The 22,065-nt window shown below is 31.8% G+C and overlaps 1 protein-coding gene across 5 annotated transcripts; it reads left to right on the forward strand.

Moving 5' to 3' along the window:
- The first annotated feature begins 153 nt into the window (after window positions 1-153).
- LOC126725745 (disease resistance protein RUN1-like) lies at window positions 154-19,317 on the forward strand. 5 transcript variants are annotated; one of them, XM_050430621.1, is made up of 12 exons: window positions 154-217; window positions 251-307; window positions 10,201-10,615; window positions 12,442-13,540; window positions 13,659-13,958; window positions 14,072-14,947; window positions 15,026-15,750; window positions 17,394-17,489; window positions 18,121-18,352; window positions 18,437-18,601; window positions 18,676-18,752; window positions 18,827-19,317. In XM_050430621.1, exons 1-7 carry the CDS (start codon window positions 214-216, stop codon window positions 15,677-15,679), a joined length of 3,405 nt encoding a protein of 1,134 aa, XP_050286578.1. In that variant the 5' UTR covers window positions 154-213; the 3' UTR covers window positions 15,680-15,750; window positions 17,394-17,489; window positions 18,121-18,352; window positions 18,437-18,601; window positions 18,676-18,752; window positions 18,827-19,317. The 5 variants fall into 5 exon arrangements, with proteins under 5 accessions (XP_050286578.1, XP_050286579.1, XP_050286577.1 ...); XM_050430622.1 differs by having other exon boundaries at window positions 155-217; window positions 254-307; XM_050430620.1 differs by having other exon boundaries at window positions 164-307.
- Window positions 19,318-22,065: the final 2,748 nt, after the last annotated feature.

Raw genomic sequence — 22,065 nt, forward strand, 5'->3', positions numbered from 1 at the left:
TTTTACCAAACACTCAGCTTTTTCATTATGCACTTTTTAACAGTTTTTACCAAACACTCAGCTTTTTGAAACTCCACTTTTTACATTATGCACTTTTACAAAACTCCACTTTTTTCATTATACACTTTTTCTAAAAGCTGAACCAAACTCACCCTAAAGCTCTAACCAAAGCCACAACTGATATCACACACACTGAAGCTTCGTAATTTTCCAATGGCTTCCATAACCTCTGAAATAGCTTCTTCTTCTTCTTCTTCTTCTTCTTCATTGCCCAAATGGGAGTATGATGTTTTCCTCAATTTCAAAGGTGAGGACACCCGTAATAACTTCACAGACCATCTATATAAAACAATTTTTTTCTTTATAATTTTTTAATTTTTTATATAAAATAATTAAAAACAGATCATGTACAAACTCCCATGCATATGCATTGATACACTTAAAAATATATAATAAGATGTATAATATAATTCCTACATATATAATTAAAATACTATTGATAGTCATTTTTATATTTTGTTAACTTTTTTAAAATTTTTGTAAGGATATTATTATATATAAAATATAAATTGTCTATTTTTTTAATTATTGTGATGCACTTTTTTTTTACGATGAATTTATTTTAAACTCTATGGTTTTTATACTTAATAACTCACTTGGATGAATATTTATAATGTGCTCTCACATATGATTCTAAAATTAAAAAATAAAATTTTTTGAGAATAAATAATTTTAGACACGTGGCGCAAAATTGGAATTTTAATTTAGAATTCTAATTTGAACTTCTCTTAACTTCACCTATTATTATTATTATTATTATTATTATTATTATTATTATTATTATTATTATTATATATTAGATACAAATATTTGACTATTTAGCTACCCAAATTGATTTCAACTTTCTTCTCAAAAAAAAAAAAAAAAAAAAGGATTTCAACTTTTCATTTTCTTCTTTCTAATTTTAAGTAATTATTAAAATTGAATAATTCATTATCTTTTTAGTGGATAAAATTAACAATTCAAGTATCCAAACCAAACTTTAGCATCCAAATCTCCAGCCCAGAGATGTCTCAAGTGTCTTTTTGTTTATGTAGCATTATAGTGTTTCCTCTTCCAAAATTTCAGTTTTTCACAATCTTATCTCTCTCTCTCACTCTTACATTGATTATTTATTTAAGTTTTACAATGTTATTTATACTAATGCACATTCTAGATACAATCACCCATCATCTACAACAACAAAAATTAGCACAATACTAATTGTGTTCCATATTTTTCAATTAAGCTATAGTTTTCACCATTTCAAGAAGACATCAGTTATTTTGTTAGAAACTTTCAAAGTTAAGGCAACAATAGGAAGACCATTGAGGTAAAAAAAACGCACAATCAAAATTGATCCTTTTTTTTTTCTTCATTTTCCTTTCTTTTTAGTATTCTTGCATTTTTTGAAGTGATTTTGTTGTTTTCCTTTCCAAAATTTTCAATGATATTAGCTTTTGTTATTTTTAGTTGACTTAGAATTGTTAATGCAGTTTTATTTGCCCTGTTATTGTTGTGGAAATTCCTAATGTTGATATGAAATATATTGATAACGAACATTTTTTGTGCTTATTTGTAGAGTGTCAAAAAGTCATAAAATATTCAGGGTAGTAATTTTGTTATTGTTGCATCCTATGTGTTTGGTAAAATTTCTTTTAGAAGTCTTATGCATCTTTCTCAAATCTATTTGTGATTTTTAATTTGTCCATTCTATTACAAATAATAGGCGTCTCCACATTAAATTTTTAGCTAATTTGAGCTTTCTTATGCATCTTTCTCAAATCCATTTGTGATTTTTATTTTGTTCATTCTATTACAAATAGTAGGCATCTCTACCATTAAATTTTTAGCTAATTTGAGCTTTCTTGGTAAGTTTTTACTTTGTTTAGTTAATCATCTTAAAGAAAAAGCCAAAAAGAGGATAAGACAAAATATATAGACTATACTACAATGTCATGATGGATGGATTTGTCTTATTTTACTATAAAATCTAAGTAATCATGTGATTTATGAAATTGAAGACTTATATATTGCGAGATTTGTTTATATGTTCATATGATGAAATAAAGTTTGTTCTTTGCATTTTATTTTATTTTATATTTCCATTTTATGATATATAATTTATTGATTATGATCTATTACATAGTTATCTTTATACACTTTTTCACTTAGGCTGTGTTTGTTTTGGGTGAAAATCACTTCCGGAAATGCTTTTCCGTAAATGCGGGTGTTTGGTTGGTCTGGAAAATAGAATTTTCCAGAAATCAATTTCAGTTGATCGTAAAAAATATCCTTTGATCATGGAAATTCATTTCCGTTCCTATTTTCACTTCAAATGAATTCCGGAGAGAGAGAGAGAGAGAGAGAGAGAGAGAGAGAGCGAGAGGAAGAAGAGGGCGAATCTCGAGCTTCAGTCCAGTCCGACGATCGCCGGTGAACCCCGAGCTCCAGTCCGACGATCGCACGCACCAAATCGCACCAGTCTCGTTGATCGCAGCATCGTGCCGATCGCACCGCGCCGCTTGATCTTGCCTCCGCGCGATCTCGCCTCCCGATCTCTCTCTCTCTGTGTGATTTTGATTTTTGTTGTTATTGTGGTGGTGTGGTGGTGGTGTTTTGGTGGTTGTGGCTTTTGATTGTCAGAGTTTGCTGTCGTGGGTTGAATTGTCGTGTGAAAAAATTGTAAGAAAATAGCATTTTCAGAATAGAACCAAACACATGAAAATATTTTCTACAACAATTTTCATAATGCAACCAAACACTTGAAAATATTTTCCTTTCCGGAAAATAGCATTTTATTTTCCGAAAAATATTTTACGGGAACCAAACACAGCCTTAGTTTCAATCGTGTAGAACAAAGAGACATGGATCTATGTTTTGGAAAAAAATATACCCACAAGTGTTGAATCGCATACATCTGTATAGTAATAAACAAAGTATACATGATTAGAACTTGGTCTAATAGTTCTCACACTGTAAATTAAAAAAAATAAATAAATTTATTGCGTTGTATTTTCATATATATCTCACTCCATATAATACCCAACTACAAAATATATTTAATTTGTTAGTTGTTACATCACAAAAAAAACTTCTAATATAAAACATAATTTCAAATAACACATTGAATTTTAAAAATATACAATCTAATATATTAATTCAATAATTATTCAATAAAACATATTCATATCAAATTTTCCTGTGCATCGCGCTGATCTGCGACTAGTTTATTTTATTTTATATTTCCACTTTATGATATATGATTTATTGATTATGATCTATTGCATAATTATCTTTATGTATGTGGGTTTTTAATTGTAAGGGATGAGTGTGAGAGAGTGTGAAGACTCAAGTTTAAAAGGAAGAACAAGCGGATTTTGCAAGTGTCTTGCTAGAAGCTTACCCGCAAAAGAGCAACGTGTAGAGCACATAACTAGAAGATGAAGAATCATGCCAGCCTTTTGCGAGTGTCTCGCAGGTAAAGCCAACCCGCAAAGTACTCGCGAAACATTCTGTTTGGCAAAAAGTTATATTTTGCTTTACCAAGTATTTATCCACACTATATATACCTTCATTACCCATGAATTGTAAGGAGGCTTTTTAGAGAGAAAACCCTAGAAAATACACTTGAGAGTTAGAGATTATTATACCCACAATCATCTACACATTTCCTTGTGGTTTTCCTCAACTTCTACCTCTTCATCTTTATATTTTTAAAAGGTTAATAGCCCAAACACTTACTACACTCATTTTGAGTATCAAGTGAGATTTTGGTGCTGTTGGAAAGTATTGAAATGAGCCATTTATTGGCGGATGCAATCGAACTGAATTGCAACATCCGGAAAATTAGAGAAGACAAGGTTCCAAGAAGCCAGTTGATAGCAGGAGCTTGGAGGGCTCAAGTACGCGGGATAGACTAGGCTTCGAGGGTCTTTTGTTATTCGTGTACTCCAACTTTATTCTCTAGTTGATCGATTTCGACTTGGAGGGTCGCAGAGAGGTTTTTCACTGAGTTCTTCGGTTTCCTCTTCGATAACACATCTCGGTGTTATCTTGTGTTTGCATCTCTCTTCCCTACTCTTTAAGCTTTTCTTTTATTGTTGATAATGGATGTATAATGCTTAGGGTAGTGTTATCGGTTGTTTGCGTACATTTACTCTTATTCCACACTTAGTTTAAGTTAGAGTAAAAGCAATCTAGCCGTATTTTTTAATTGGGGGTCTGAACAAGCTCTTGTATATTTACACAAATATGAGCTTTCAATATACTTTTTCACTTAGTTTCAATTGTGTGGAATAAAGAGACGTGGATCTATGTTTTGGAGAAAAATATACTTATAATTGTTGAATCACATACATCTGTATAGTAATAAACATAATATACACGATTTGAACTTGATCTAATAGTTCTCACACTATAATTTTTTTTTTTTTAATAAAAAAACTATTGCATTGTATTTTCATACATATCTCACTACATATAATACTCAACTTCAAAATATATTTAATTTGTTAGTTGTTACACCACAAAAAACCTTCTAATATAAAACCTAATTTCAAATAATACATTAACTATTAAAAATATACAATATAATATATTAACTCAATAATTATCCAATAAAACATATTCATATCAAATTTTCCTGGGCATCACACATATCTGCTACTAGTTTATAATAAAAGCATGCTGGCCAGGGGCTTCATTCACTGTTTCTCTACAAAGTAGTGGGACCATAGTTCTAGTTCTTTTTTTTTTTTTTGAGAATCATAGTTCTAGTTCTAGGACACAATGACAAATTAAAATTGAAGGGCATCAATTTCTCATCAACCAAGCTGACTGGTCCCTATCTAAATCTTACGGGAGGCGGCACCAACAGCACTTGAATTTTAATTGTTCAAGCTTGCAAGTCCATACAAAAGCACAACAAACATGAACCGGGCAACATGCTTATTGAAGATTATTAATGCTAACACTTCAATACTATCTTAGGATATTAATCATCAAAAAGAAGATTATTAATGCTAACACTTCAATACTATCTTAGGATATTAATCATCAAAAAAGTGAAATTTAACAAAAGCATCCTGCTTGTACAAATCAATTTTGCCACAAACACAAACATATGCTCATAAACGTGATATCCAGTCATTCGCATTCAAATAAAAACTTGGAAAGAGTGATTTACACTAATACACATCAAAAGGCAATTGCTTAGTTTCTTGTTCATGTGTCAATGCTTGACATTATTGTACTATGCTTGATAGCTGTCAATAGGTGAAAATGCTTGACCAATAAAACTTACCTTCAAGATTCTTAAGACCTGGATGAATTGTTATTATTGTCGCTGACTGATTATCTCTGCAACTCAATACATACAAAAAATTGTGCACATCAACCAAAAAAAAAAAAATGTGGCCCCTACCCCTTTGAACAAATACGAAATAATTTAAAAATTGAGCAATGATGTGACTAGACTGTAAAAATATGTAACAAAAGTCCACAACTTGACAAAATGTCTTCCCACATGATGTTACCTGTTGCTCTAGCTCACTGATGGTGATGGACTAATAATGAACCCATTAATATTCTTATTCCTTGAGCTCAGTTATAGTAATAGATCACCTTATTGCCTAATTAGTCATGGGTGGTGTTTACTGTCCTGTTAATTGCAATATTTTGTACTTTATTTTCAGTTATATTACAACTTTATATTATATTTCTGCAGTTTTTAAGTTCTGGTATCAGTTTTATAGAGAGAAAAAAATATTAAAATAAGCTAGAGTCAATTTTTTTTCTTTTTGTTTGATTTTTTTATCAAATAAAACTCACATTAGTGCAATATTAACAAACACCACTAAGGGTTTGTTAACATTTGCCCTAGTTATATACAGGTGCACCATTGAATCTCGGTAGAGCTGCCACAATTATTCACTTAATTATGCTCTAATGTCCTTTTTAACATACATCTATGTGATATAAAAGTGAAATGTTTGATTTTTTATTGGCCATTTTTCAATGTGTCACATGATTACATAAATTAATGTCACGTATACATTTAAAAACATAAAAAAGTTGTACTTTTTAATTTTTTAATTTTGGCCGATAGACAACTTTTCATTCAATAAGCATATTTTCATTCAATAAGTATGTTTCGTTGAATGGGAGTATTTTCACTAAATAGACACATTCTCATTAAAGACTAGAAATCACATATCTTAAAAATAAGTACATCTTAAGAGTCTAATTAAATTTATTACCAAAATTCATCACCTATATATGATAACAAACAACTATAGATTTTATAATAGATTGGCATGACCAAAAACAATAGAGGTCGAAACTACTTATCACTAGAAAGTAGAGATTGGCTGTGCTACTAATGAGGAACTCTAAATAATTGAGTGAGAAAAGTAGAGTTGTAACAGTTGTTTACCCCAAAAAAAAAAGAATAAAAGAAAAAGAAAAAGAGAATAGTAGAGTCAAGAGGATAGCTATCAGTGGGTGAAAATGAGTGTGACAGTGACCCAGAAAACTCACTTTTAAGATTCTCAGGATCCGGATAAATTTGATATTATTTGCAATAATTAGGTTAGGTTAAATCTGGGTTAGAAATAATTAATTAAATAAATTTTAATAGATAAATAAATTTTATATATCAAATCCAATCATGCCCATTTCAAATCTATACAAATCCCTCTATTTCACATCCTTAATAAAAAGCAAGCTTCTTTTCAAAAAATAAAAATAAAAATAATAGGTAAGCTCATTTAATATTGTCCGGTCTTGTCATACGGTCATACATAAAGAACAAAAAAAAAAAAAAAAAAAAAAAAGAACATGTCTACTCTTCAGGTACTCATACTCTATTCTACTACATGAAATGGTAGTTATCTTCACAAGAAAATAAAAAGAATTTCATATCTTCACACTTTCTTTTTCAATAGAGCACTTTGGCGCCTTTCTTCTCTTCTTTTGAGAGTGTGGGACAGTGAGCGGTGGAAGTGAAAAATAAAGGCATCTTGTGTTTACACTTTACAGTTGTATAATATTTTGTATTCTACTACTTAATGGTACCTCAAATAGTGGTTATGACAGCTTTCTTGACTTTTTTTTGTTTTTTACAGCTTTCTTGACTTGATTGCCCAAAGAAACGTATCTGTCTTCACAAGAAAATAGATATCTTCACACTTATCTTATCTTTTTTTTTTTGGAAAGGTCGCACTTATCTTTTTCAATATAACACTTTAGCGCTTTTTTTTTTTTTTCTTTTCTTTTCTTTTCTTTTGAGAGTGTGACGGTGGGTGGTGGATGTGGGAAATAAAGGCATGTATGTTGGCTCGGTCACTCTATTGCTCGTGGAAACATAATAATAATTAGGATTTTGCTATAATATGTATTTTAAGGGTATATAATAATTTTTATTTTTAGAATTTTTTTTTAGAATTGAAAAAGTATTGATAGATTTTTTAATTTTTGATAAAATATTTCTAAAATTAGATAATTTAATATGTGCTTCAATGGTCTGGATAACCGTGTCTTCAAGATATTATTATTAAATTATTTTAAAAAGGTATGATATTATTTTCTTTTTTTGGTTAAAATGATATTATTTTCATGATATTATTTTCATGATAAATATAAAAATTTATAAATTTTTTTAATTTATATCTTTTTTTTTATAAAAGTTTCTAAATATATTTAATAAATCAATGCTATTAAGGGGGTGTTTAGTAGAGGAGTTTGAGTAATACTGTTTGGGTGTTTTTGATATACGTGTGGATGAAAATGTGTGTGAAAATATGTGTAAGTGTATTTAAAATACTCAAAAAGTTGCTTAAAATACCCTACTAACGGGCTCTAAGTATTTGTTAACCTTTTCCAAACCAAAAACCAAAAATAAAAACTCAACCGTCTTTAAACTTGTTTAATATTTTATGGCATTTTTGTATAAAGTTAAATTCCCTGTCCATTATTATAATGATTGAATTTATTAAGCAAAAATAAAAATACAAATAAATGTATTATTCAATTTTTAAAAACAATTCTTTTACTATCACATATTTTTACATAGTTCGATGGCATATATGATTGTGGTTAGTACACACTCAATTTTAGGTGGACTCACAAGTTTTTTTTACCATTTATAACCACACTTTATATATTAGAGTTAGGCCTCGTCAATGGGCCGGGTCGGGCCGACCCGACCCGCTTTTACTTGGCCCATGGATCTAATGGGCTGGGCTTAACGGGCTGTTGACTAGTCAATGGGCTGGGTTGGGCCGGGCTGGATGGAAAAACTCTAGCCCATGGCCCTACCCATGGGCAATGCCCATTTGGGCTTTAGCGGGCTGGGCTAGTGAGGTGGGTTTAATGGGCTACTCATGGGCATTTTTAACAGGTCTTCAATGGGGTTATAAAAATTTAACCAAAAAAATTATAATTATATATTATTACAAACTATCAAATTGAACAATTAAATCTACTAAAAATATTCTATTAAAAAAAAATACTAAGACATGCCTCTTAAAAAGGTACTAAAATAAGATTAATTAACTTTTATTGATAAGAATAAATAAGTACATTGAATTAAATATCGACCCTTAAAGGAAATATTTGAAGAATAAAATATCAATTCTTAAAGGAAATATATGAAGAATCAAATATCAACTCATTAAGGAAAGAATTTCTTCCAACCAACGGTAAGCATTTTTTTTTTTTTTTTAGGAATTTCTTCTATAATTGTAACTTGTAAGGAAAGAATTGGAATTTATCAAAGGAAAGAATGACTTTCTTTCCAGAGGCACAGAGGTAGGGCAACAGTCATCTTAGTAACTTTGTTTTAAAAATCAAAACTACTAAACTAATACCAAAATATATATTTATTATGCATATTGTATCACAATCATTCCAAGTATTTAGTGGTTAGGTGTGTGGTCTTTAAGTTTTTATAATGTCTAAAGTTCAATCCCTCACCCACCCAACCCCCAAATTATTTTGTTATAAATTTTGGGTAATGAGTCAGGCTAACGAGTCGGGCTACTGGGCTGGGCTAACGGGCCAGCCCACCAGGCGCCCATGGGTAAAGAAATCAACCCATAGCCTGTCCCATTGGGCTACTAGGCTGCCCATAGGCTTCAATATTACCGGGCTGGGCTGCCCATTAGCCTGGTGGGCTAGCGGGCTACTGGGCCAGCCCATGGGTCATGGGCTATTTGATGACCCTTAATTAGAGTTGTGAGTGGAATTATTATAAATTTCAAAGCAATGCAATACTTTTTTTTTTCCTTTTTTCATTATTATAAAAGGGGTATAATATAATGTTAAAAACTCAAAACATATTCGATTTATCTTTGGATAAATCTCTCAATTAGATTAGTAATGTAAACCTTGTTAAGAAAAAAGTCACCTCTAACTCTAAGTTATATATGTTAAAAGTTTTTAAAAGAATTAACTAAAAGAACATATATATTCCATAAATAAATAAAACATAAATACTTGGCATCCTTCACGAAATTTCCTTGAATTTTCCTAGTAACTAAAGCCAAACACCCAAAAACAAAAAGAAATAATAATAATAATTTCCTTAAAGTAAAGTTACTCATTTGACTACCTTTTCATGACGCGGAAAAGCATAAAATCAAGAAAGAAGAAGAAAAAGAAGAGCTGGAAAGGTGTATCAGTATGACGTTTCCTCAAAGACAATTTTCTTAGCACATCTCTGAAAACTGTCTTGTGTTTACACTTTACAGTTGTATAATATTTTCTTAGCATCCCTTACGAAATTATTTCCACAAAGTTTCCTCAAAGAGTCAAAGACAATTTTCTTAGCATATCTCAAAAAGCTGTCTTGTGTTTACACTTTACAGTTGTATATTTTCTTAGCATCCCTTACGAAATTTCCTCAAAGTTTCCTGAAAGTTACGGCTTACAAAAAAGCGAAAAGGAATTAGGAAAAATAATATAAAAATCGCAGAATACTTAAATTATTCGTTCTCTCTTTTTGAGTCTTTACAAGTGAACTATAACCAAAGCCACAGCTGATATCACACACACTGAAGCTTTGTAATTTTCCAATGGCTTCCATAACCTCTGAAATAGCTTCTTCTTCTTCTTCTTCATTGCCCAAAGGGGAGTATGATGTTTTCCTCAGTTTCAGAGGTGAGGACACCCGCAATAACTTCACAGACCATCTATATGCTGCCTTGAATCGAAAAGGAATTTGGACTTTTAGAGATGATGAAAGACTTGAGAGAGGAACAACCATTTCCACGGAGCTCTTGAATGCTATAGAAAAGTCGAAGTTCGCAATCATTGTTCTATCAAGAAACTATGCGTCTTCGTCTTGGTGCTTGGATGAACTTGTAAAGATTGTTGAGTGCAAGGAAAAGGCTGGGCTAACAGTTTTGCCTGTTTTTTATGGTGTGGATCCCTCTGATGTACGAAATCAAAGGGGCAGTTTTGCAGAGGCCTTTGCTAAACATGAAGAACTTATCAAGAACGAAGAGAAGTTGCAATCGTGGAGAGCTGCTTTGACTCAAGTTGCCAATCTCTCTGGATGGGATACACGGAATGAGTAAGAATTTCTTTTGCACACTTTCAGAATATTATACATCATTGCTTTATTTCACTTGGCCAAATAAATTTTTTCAAGTTATGTTATTTAATATATATACTCAGCCAGATAGAAAAGAAATCTAATCATGGATCGCTGAATTTAATACTTAAGTTGTGTCCATTACTCAAATATTAGCTACTTGATTAGTTAGTAGTGTCTTACTCAAAAAAAAAAAAAAAAGATTAGTTACTAGTGGATTCTCAAAAAAAAAAAAAAAAGTTACTTTATATCAACACAGAGCCTAAGCAAGCTTAATTTCCTTTTTGAAATGATTGATTTTATCTTTTAATACAACTGATGAATTGAACAAATAATAGATCAAAACAAGCAGCTTAAGCTGTACACACGGAGCACAATCTTAAGCAGCAGTTAGTAACTTAAATAGCATAATTCCTGGAACTCTTATTTTCCTCTGTGTGCGTCTCCCCTTAACATTTTTGGCAAGAGGTGAATCCAAATTATATATCATTCTTCATGGCTTTGAAAACGGCTTCTTCACCTTTAAAATTCGCAGCATGATATCTCTGATTTGTTTCTAGTATATATATAATAAATATTAGCAGCTTAGGCAACTACTAGAAGTGTAGACCAAAGCTGCTGCCTTGTATAACCCATCTGAATTCTGCTTCCCAATCATCAATATGTCAGCATACTGATCAACAATTCAAGTCAATTTTCCAAATATGTCTTGTGAATTGTAGGCATAAAAATGAGAATAGCGTTTCCATTCTTTCCCCACTGAACTTGTTACTTGTGTATTGATCTTTTTTTCCTTTTTTTTTTATTAGATAATAAACTAAGCTATAAATGAATGCTTAAGCATTTGAAAACCAAATATTTTTCCATTAATCTAGAATTAAATGAGACTATCTGATGGCTTCATAAGTAGCTGTGCAATTGAATTTGTCAGTATTGAAAGAGTACGACTGACCAAATATATAGATTTATATATTTGGACCTTTTCCCATTTCCACTAATCACAGCTAGAATCTCTGATTCCCTAGAAGTCCATAGAACATGCCCTCAATGCCTCACCATTCTCTATATGACTCCTCAAGAATGTGTTGTTACTGACCTCAATCTTGAAACTTTATTCCATTCCCAATTGCACTCAGAAAGTACAGGAATTGCACAAAGGCTCCTACCTCTGAGCAGGCAAGCTCCTTTCTTTGAAAGCAAGAACCTATATTCATTCTGCAGAAACAATAATTTAAACTACATTTGTTTGGGATCACAGGCATCTTTTCTTTATTTTTCTATTTTCTAAATCAAGCAATGAAAGCCCGAAGAGTTCCAAAAGATGAATTAGAAATATAGTCAAGAAAAAATATAACATGACATGCAAGTTGTAATGAAGAATAGTTACAACAAATGAAGAATCACATAAAATTGAAATGTTGCTTTTTTGAAGTTTAATTGAAAGTTGTTAATTCCAGATTTAAAAGGCAATAGCTACCTTCCAACTCTTCCTGACCAAGACCACTATACGTGCACTGTAGTTTTAATGGTAAGGTACCACTACACAGATGACTTCCACCCAATGATGATCTTTTTTTTTTCCCCTCTTAAACAATGGCTTACTATTTTATGTTTTCTACAGTAGCCCAAATATGTAGTACAAAATTTATTTTGCCAATTCACAATTTATCATATCTTTTTCATATTATGGAACTTAGAGCTCCATTTTCTATAATGAACGAATCTAAAATAGTACACTTGTTGAGCCTTCTGTCTTGTTATGGCCTATCTTGACTAAAAAAATTATGGTTCTGTATTCCTGGCAGGAAGGAGTCAACAATTATTGAAGACATTGTCAGAAAATTAATTGGTGGCTTGCATTATTCATACTCAGTTCGTGAGGATCTTGTTGGAATACAATCTCGTGTGGAGGAAATGGAGAATTTATATTTAAGCATGGGGTTGAATGATGTTCACTTTATAGGGATTTGGGGAATGGGTGGAATCGGTAAAACAACTATTGCACAAATCCTGTATGATAGAATCCGTTATCATTTTGCTGGCAGCAGTTTTCTTGAAAATGTTAGAGAAAGAAGTCGAAATGATGGTCTAGTTAGTTTACAGAAACAACTTCTTTCTGATGTCTTGTTTGAAAAAAATATTGATATTTCGAATGTTCAATGGGGAATCAATTTGATAAGGAATAGATTATGTCAGAAGAGGGTTCTTGTCATTCTTGATGATGTGGATCAACCTAAACAATTAGAAGCATTAGTAGGCAAGCAAAGTTGGTTTGGTCGAGGGAGTGTGATCATTATAATAACTAGAAATCGACATCTATTGATCACACATGAAGTCGTTGAAGAAAAAATATACAAGCCTGAGATTTTGAATTCTAATGAAGCTCTTAAGCTTTTTAGTCTGAAAGCCTTCAAGCAGGACAATCCTTTAAAAGGTTATGAGGTGCTATCTAAAGAATTTGTATACTATGCTCAAGGCCTTCCTTTAGCACTCAAAGTATTGGGCTCCTTCATGTTTCGCAGACATCTAAATGCATGGAAATCTGAACTAGGTAGACTAAAAGAAAATCCAGAATGGGAAATCTTGGATGTGCTCCGAATAAGTTTTGATGGCCTAAAGAAAATAGAGCAAAAAATATTTTTGGATATTGCTTGTTTCTTCAAAGGAATGACTAAAGATCGTGTAGCAAGCATACTAAGAACTCCCCATTATTGGCCAAACATTGATATAGATGTTCTTGAGGAAAAATCTCTTATAATTATCTCAGATGGAACATTGTTAATGCATGATTTAATGCAAGAATTGGGTAAGGAAATTGTTCGTTGTGAATCTCCTAACGAGCCTGGTGGACGCAGTAGATTGTGGGCTAAGGAGGATGTCCTTCATGTACTAAAAGATAATACAGTAAGTCGATTATGCACAATCTTAAGCTTTGTTATGAGTGTGTGTGCATGTAAGATTCATCAAAGTTTTTGTTAATACCTTCCAATATAATCATTTATTTATTTATTTATATTACTAGGGAACTGAAAAAGTTGAAGGCATATTCATCAACACCACTTCAAAAGAAGAGGACTTGAATGTTGAAGAAAAAGTTGAGGACTTGAATGCTGAAACCTTCTCAAAGATGAGAAATCTAAGATTGCTTAAAATTTGTAATGTGAGCCTTCCTCAAGGACTTATTTCTCTTTCAAGTGATTTACGTCTTATGGATTGGCCCGAATATCCTTTAAAATCCATGCCAAAAAATTTCAATCCTAACAAACTTGTTGAACTCATTATGCCTCGTAGCCGTATCAAACAACTATGGGAGGGAAACTGGGTAAGATCTTTACTCATGTGAAACATGTTTTTTTTTTTTTTTTTTTTTGGTGATAAAAATCATGTTCATAATCGTTTTATTTTCTCTATTTGGTTGTTTTTCGATGCTAACAGAGTTTAGAGTGGCTAAGAATCATCGACCTCAGTGATTCTAGAGAGTTGATCAAGACCTTGGATTTTTCTAGAGTCCCAAATCTTGAGAAGTTGATTCTCAAAGGTTGCACAAAATTGTCTAAGATTGATTCATCCCTTGGAGATCTCAAACATCTTATTTTATTGGATCTAACAAACTGTAAAAATCTTTCAAGTCTTCCTAGAGCCATTTGTAGTTTGACATCTCTAAAAACTCTCACTCTATCTGGTTGCTTAAAACTTGACAATATGCCAATGAATTTGGGGAATCTAGAAGGCTTAGAGAAACTAGATGTGAGTGGAACTGCTATAAGAGATCCACCTTCCTCCATCTTTTGCTTAAAAAATCTCAAAATACTATCTTTCCAAGGATGTAATGGGCTGTCATCTAAATCATGGTCATGGAAGAAGCCGCTTAATTTTCTGTTAATGACAAAAACTCCAGATCTCATGGGCTTGGTATTGCCTTCTGTATCAGGTTTGTGTTCATTAACTAGATTGAATTTAAGGAACTGCAATCTTCAAGCAATCCCTAGTGATATTGGCTGTTTGTCCTCATTAGAACAATTAGATCTAAGTGGAAATAATTTTGTTTTCATTCCTCAAAGCATTAATCAACTGTCTCATTTGAGCGACCTTCGGGTGGAGAATTGCAAGAGTCTTCGATTGTTGCCGGAGCTTCGATTGAGTCCTTACATCGAATTTTGGGCAAATGGATGTACCTCATTGGAATCTTTACTACCATTTAAAAAAAAAGATAATCCAAAATTTTTTTTATATCTTCTCAATTGTTTCCAATTGGTTGACAATCAAGGCCGCTGTGACTTGTTGAATTCAATGCTAAGAGAATATTTTCAGGTCTCTCTCTCTCTCTCTCTCTCTCTCTCTCTCTCTCTCAGCTTTCTTTAAAGATCATGGTTGGTTTTTATGTTTCAGGAATCAACTAAAAAAGAAAGATTTGATGTTGTTATTCCTGGAAGTGAAGTTCCGAACTGGTTTAGGCATCAAAGTGTGGGGGCTTCAATAAATCTGGAAGTGCCTTCATATTTATTTAAACAATTTAGAGGAATTGCTCTCTGCGCTGTTTTTGGACCCCTCCACCAGCATCGTCCACCTAACCATGGTCCTGATGACCTTTTGTGTCATTTTAAAGCCAATGGAATTCCACCACGTAGTCTACCAGCCATAAGATTTGGGGAAAAGTCTGTTACGGTTGAATCGGATCATCGTTGGTTCATGTATTTGCTCCCTAATTATTTCCGATCCTTCTTCCGAAAAGGAATTTTTCAAATTGCTGATGGATCCAGCTGTCAACTTGAGATTGAATTCCAATCCAGGGATCCGAGAATAGAGATAAAGAAATGTGGGGCCCATATGGTATACGAGGAAGAAATGGAAGATCTGAAACAAAGCATGGATCAGACAGAGTGCAGCATCATTCCTCATAATGAGAGTGTTGATCATTTTGAAGAGGATATCAAAAATAAGCGAAGTCGTGATGATGAGAATGGAGGAGCTAGTGGAGAAGGTAGCTCTACTCACATACCACACCCTGAGACTAAGAGAGTACGACCCTCTGATGGTGAGTGAGGTCTCTCCGTGACAGTCAGAAATCAAATAGTGGCTTTCAGGAATCTGGGCCCTCTTTATTAGAACTCTTTGTAAGTCACCAACTCTCCCTCTTACATTTTTTTTTTTTTTGGTATCGTATATGTTTTTTTTTTTTTTTTTTTTTTTTTTTTTTTTTTTTTTTTTTTGTGGCACTCATTATTGAACAGTACGGACATTAAGAACTTAATTGGACTCTATGACTATTGCTTAAAAAAAAAAAAAAAAAAAATCTAATCCAATAATTTAATTTTACTATTGCTTATTGTGTTTACCTTTATGATTATGATGTGGAGTTAAGTATTTATGTTATTAGTATAGTATTAAGTATTTATGTTGTCGACATATTATTTCTCTAAGTATTAACACATATACAAGAACGAGTAGTAATTAACTAATTATTTAAATCTTTCTCAAAAAACAAAAAACTAATTATTTAAATTATTTTGTAGTCATATCTGATATAGTTTACTGATATATAAAAAATATATTATTTCACATTTAAAATCCTTTACAACCATAATAGTTGCAATGCTTTTATTGTACATTTAAAATCCTTTACAACCTATTTTCTAATGGTTTTTTGGGTAACATGTTGCAATGACTTTTAATATATTAAACTGGACTTTGGTCTTGATGGATGTGTTGATGACACAAAATTACTTTCACCATTTTTGCTTCTTTTTTTTCTTTTTTCTTTTTTTCCTAATAAACGTTGTTATATTAAAACAACTAAAAGAAAATAAGTCAAATCCCCTCAACGAATCTGCCCATACAATCAAAATACAACAAAAACTTAATATCCAAAGGGGGAACATCAAAAGGCATAAAATCTAGCTACTGCAAGACGATCTGCACACTGATTTGCTTCCCTGAAGCAATGTTTAATCTTAACTCTGGGAATCATAGTCCTCGTAAGTTCCTGCAATCCGAAATGAGAGCAGAATGAGCAATGTTCACAAGCTACACAGAAGTTCCTGCAATCCGAAATCATAGTCCTAGTAACTTCAATGTTTGGGACATTCGAGCCTATTCAATGGCCTTGGAAGTTTGACAAATATCTACACAGACTGACATAACTAGTATATAATTTTTTAAGTTGGAGAATATGTGCTAGGAAAATTTATGAGGCTAATAATCTCTATTTCACTAGATGATAGGCTTCGTTGGCCAATAATTATGATTATATGTAAACCGTGTGATGTGGAGTCCTGATGGTGCCGTTTTTGGTATGTTACTTTAAGGGGATGTATTTATTAGTTTTTTAATTATTAAATTACCATTTGTCCCAAAAGTTTAAAGCATTAGGAAAATGTGAATTCAATCATTTGACCATTGTTCTAACAGTCTCCCTATTTAAAACTTTCCATATCAGGCGTTGTATATTTGGAAGACATAGTGTAGATATATTCCTATGATAGTGGTGACGATTTGCAGTACCATCTATGACGCTAACTGGTTTGTTTAGCCCCTTTTGTTAATAATTGTGTATTTGCAATGGAATTTTTTTTTTTTCTTTCTCAGATTGATGCTCATCTCGGTAAGGTTAATGATCTCACCTTTTCACATCAAAACAGAAAACTATGCATCATAACTTGTGGAGAGGACAAGACTGTTATGGTTTACTTTACTTGGCATATTCTTTCAGTATAAAAACAATGTTGGACTGCATTTGTGAAAGTTCATTTCTGTGCAGGTGTGGAATGCTGTCGCTGGTAATAAGCTGTACACTTTTGAGGGGCATAAAGCACCAGCTTACTCCATGTGCCCTCATAATAAGGAAAACCTTCATGTATGCAGTTGTTTTATTTGCAATTTTGCCAGTTGACAGTTTTTTATTTTTTTTTATTTTTTTTTTTCACTTTTCATTAGAGACTTCCAAGGCCTATTTCTCATGCCTCAGCCAGAGTTTTAGGCTCAGGCTATTATTTCATAATTAAGCAGCTTCACCTAAATATTCTGGTGCACTTATTTTATACCAAGGCTATGCTTGCAAAGGGGGGGCAGGGGGCTCATGCAATAATCAGTGCATTAATAAGAGGCGATAGATTTCTTCATTGCTTTTGTTTTGTCAAAAAAGCTTTCTTCTTTCCATCTGATTTATTTTCCTTGCTTTCATTAATAGCCCGTATGGTTAATATATATTGCAATTTTCATGGTACTAAAAATGGGAAATTTGAAACTTAATTGTCGCACCCTAAGGATAGGGTTGCCACTTGGTCCCCCCCTCCCTCCTCCCTCTCCTGTTGAGTGGATTTGGTTTATTATTATTGAGAGTAACAGTGGCAGTGAAGCAGGATTCATGGTCTGAGCTGTCAAATGGAAAATGCAAATTATTACTACTGATCCAACTGTTTATTTCCTTCAAATTTTTCACAATGATTGGGTGATTGCTCATTTTTCTTTTATTGTGTGAATCAAAGGCTATTCATATGTGAGACTAGTAAAGGACAACCATACCTTGTGGAATTGGATGAATGTTAGACAGCTATCAAGCTTGTATATCATGGTTTTTGGAGGCAGTCTGTGGTGGTTGTGCCATTAGATACAATGAAGAACCGGTTCCTGGCTACTAGATATGCGTTCAAATTAAAATTTTGGGACATGGACAATGGTTACCTCTTGACAATTACTGCTGCAGAGGGTGGATAACTGGTAATGGCCATGGAAGCCCTTTTCTTGATAGTAATTTGAAGAAGCTCTTATAATTAAACAATCTTTACTTTGAATATCCTATAGGCTGCTCCTTGCATTCAATTTTACAAGGAAAGGATACTGCTTGCTGTATCAACAAGTGAAAATGGAATCAAAATACTTGCAAATGCTGAAGGTGTATGGCTTCTGCGTTCTATTAAAGATCAAGCTGTTCATACCTCCAGAGTGGATCCTGCAACTATTGCAAAGGTACTACTTTCTTTTAACTTTTATAGGAACTTCAAATGTGTACATGCTTCTTAATTACATTGCTCATTTCTCAGGTACCAATAGGCTTCTGCGTTCTATTAAAGATCAAGCTGTTCATACCTCCAGAGTGGATCCTGCAACTATTGCAAAGGTACTACTTTCTTTTAATTTTTATAGGAACTTCGAATGTGTACATGCTTCTTAATTACATTGCTCATTTCTCAGGTACCGGTAATTAGCTCCTTTGGTGCTTCCTATTCAACTGCTGGAACAAGCACTTGATATTAGGCGAAGTCCACAGAAACATTGAAGCTTTTGATTTTCCAAAGAATTTTCTTATCAAAATATTCAGAAGAATATTTCAGGAGCTTAAATTTTTATTGACGTCTATGCCTATGTTCAGTTGACATGTCTGAATCTGGATGAAAAGATGCCTTCCGTGGAAGATCTTGCTTAGGCCTAAAGCATGTCTGTTATGTAAATGTCTTTTCGTGTGCTTGCTATTAGTCTTTTTTTTTTTTTTTTTTTTGGTTGGTAGTCTGAGATATTGTTAACAATGGCATCTATGCTATAGATTTCTCAATCAGTTTTGAGTCTCTCTTATGTATCATTGCAACGGCATTCTGTGCTTTAAACAAAAAGGGCAAAGTGCTAAATGTAGCAATTTGTTGGACTTTTACTTCCCACCAAAAGAAGGGAACGCCCATGTTACCAGAGTTGTATGACTATTTTTTCCTAAACACTAAAGCCAAAACCCAAGCCCAAATCTGTGCATCCAGGTCCAATCCCTTTTTAGGTTGCTCAGTCAAATTTATTTAGCTGCAATCTCAATTGTGCATTCAACCTGGGAAATGAATGTGCATATACCTTAAATCAATCACAGAAGGGGCTAAGGCCAGAACCATATCTTTATAGTGCTTGCAACCTAATGGCAGCAGTTTTTAATCTAAAAAAAAATATTTGGTCTTTAAATAGAAACACATTAATAGAAGAAGACATTAACTAAGACAAAAGATAGAAAATGAATATGAATTGAGTCTCACTGGTGTAAGATTTTTCCCCAAGCCCCTATTTTACATATGAAGATTAAATAAAAGAAAAAAAAAATCTATAATACGAAATACATTACGTACACTCAAACACACAAATAAATTGATACATGTTTCGAATATTGCACAAATCTCCTCTTCATTTAGAAATTTTGTAAGAGTTACCACTAAAACGACATGTTTTAGATCATATATACCACTCAAAATAAAAAGGGTGGTAAGTGTTGAGACTTGAGAGTTGAGATTCAACCTTAAATTTTTTAAAAAAAGTTTTTTAGACGGTATAATTGTATATTTTTGTTGCTAAGATTAGACGACTATATATCTTCTTCTTCTTCTTGAATAGGACTATATCTTCCTTGATTGTTTCCTTACTTGTAAACAAAGAAAAGGCAGGAAAAAAAATTGTTTGAAAAAGGGCTGTTGACATTGATGATAGCATGGCCAAATAGGAGCATAGTAATATTATTATATGCTAGCTTTTATTTTTAAAATAAAAATAAAATATTTTAATAATATTATTAAAATTAAACAATACAAAATAACAAATAGAAATAAATAACTACAATTACTTCATGCTATATTGTGAAAACAACTATCTAAAAAAGTTATACTGTAAAAACAAATTAAAGTTTTATTATATAGGATATGACATTAATATAAATAATTATAGACAAAAATAAAAATTATACCTTTTAATTCGGGCAATTGTTATTTTCATTATATAAATTTTATTTTTGTTATTTTGGTTTTATAAGTTTGAATTGGATTTTTTTAACCATTTAACAGTATTTTCGAAAAATTTTCGTTAGCTGTCAAGTTTTGAAACCATTTTGTAAACTAAGAGTCTTGAGATGCATGCTGGATTACAAAATAATTTCAAAAACATGACAATTAACAAAATTGTTCCGAAAGTCCTATTAAATGACAAAAAAATCTATTTGAATTTGTTACTACTGTTAGTCATTCCATCTTTAACATCGGTTAACTATTGTAAGGCAATTTATAATGCTAAAAAACTATCACAATTTCTTTCTCTTTTTTAATTTTAAATACAATATATAATAAAGAGCAATTATCAATTTATCATAAAGTAGAAGCCATAAGTTGAAAATCTATCTTATCTATAATAATAATAAAAAGTGCTACGTTTACAAATTTTCACAACAAGTCATAGGTAATTAATTGTTACTAGTAGATGTCCCACGCGATGCGCGTGTTCGCCATTAGTTATTTTATAATACTCATATGTGTTATAATGTTTGGAAAATTAATTTCGATTATGTATTATACGTCACTAAAATAATGAATGAAAAAAAAAATGGAACACAATATATCCATAAGTAACCATAATTAATTAGACTCTAAAAATGCCACTATATGTGCCCTTTTTTGTTTGATTAAGTGTACATGTATATTTAATTCTTACATTTGACGTTTCCAATATAAATTTTTTATTATTTCCTTTTCTTTTTTTAAAAAAAAGTTTTTTTTTTAAAAAGAAAATATGTGAACTTTTGAAGGCTAAACATCTAAGATTTAAGGTTTATAATTTCTAATTCGCAAAACTAAATATACATGCCAAGAGATTAAAAATAAAACAATAATTGAACAAAGAAATATAAACTTATACTATTTCATATCTCACGTTTAATTTTACTTACATCTGAGTACCTTAATCACTTATAAAGATTAAACACTTTCCAAAAATATAAACAAAGACAAAAAACACATACCTTTTAGAAACCCCATATGTTGTTAAAGCATTGTATCAAGCTTTGATAGTGTTGTTAAGAAGTTTAGATCATATGCACCTAAAACCAAAGCCAATTTCATACTCTTTTTGACACTAATCTCACTCTTTGTCTCTCTATCTCTCCAGTCCTACTTTTCTTTTGGCCTTTTGATATTTTGTGATACTAGAATATATAAAAGAACATGAAAACTAACATTGAATGGAGAAAACCTTTCATTTTTTAAATTAATGAAATTAAAGTGAAAGAGTTCAAGAAGTTGGAAAAGGGAGTAAAACCAAATCTTTTAATTTTCTGCATTTATGGCTTAAACTAATCATTGATAAGAAGATGGGAGGTGAAAGGCTAAATGAAAAAGTACTCATACAAAGCACCATATGGCAGGTCCTCATGCACTCCGCATGAGATCTCTGATTTTATATATAATATTGATTGATTGATTGATTGGTTCTAATTTGAACCTACTACTGAAGTTATTTTTTTGCCCCCACCAATAATAACTCACAACCCGTAATAACTTGTCATTTAAAATTTACAATAAGAGTATTGTGAAAATGTTGTGAACATAAAATTTTGATTTAAAATAAAAGTATGGTCAATTTTCTTGTCGTATAAATTCACATTTGTCACTGTCAGTCCTTGTTAACATAAACATTTTAAC

This window comes from Quercus robur, chromosome 5 (assembly GCF_932294415.1).
Source record: "Quercus robur chromosome 5, dhQueRobu3.1, whole genome shotgun sequence".
Taxonomy (NCBI): Eukaryota; Viridiplantae; Streptophyta; class Magnoliopsida; order Fagales; family Fagaceae; genus Quercus; species Quercus robur.

What these genes read in the sequence shown, in the direction of transcription:
- LOC126725745 (XM_050430620.1), top strand. Translation starts at nt 214, where the DNA reads ATGGCTTCCATAACCTCTGAAATAGCTTCTTCTTCTTCTTCTTCTTCT. An exon ending in TGTTTTCCTCAATTTCAAAG is followed by an intron (nt 308 to 10,200) that starts GTGAGGACACCC and finishes TCAGTTTCAGAG; the next exon opens with GTGAGGACACCCGCAATAAC. An exon ending in TGCTAAGAGAATATTTTCAG is followed by an intron (nt 14,948 to 15,025) that starts GTCTCTCTCTCT and finishes TTTATGTTTCAG; the next exon opens with GAATCAACTAAAAAAGAAAG.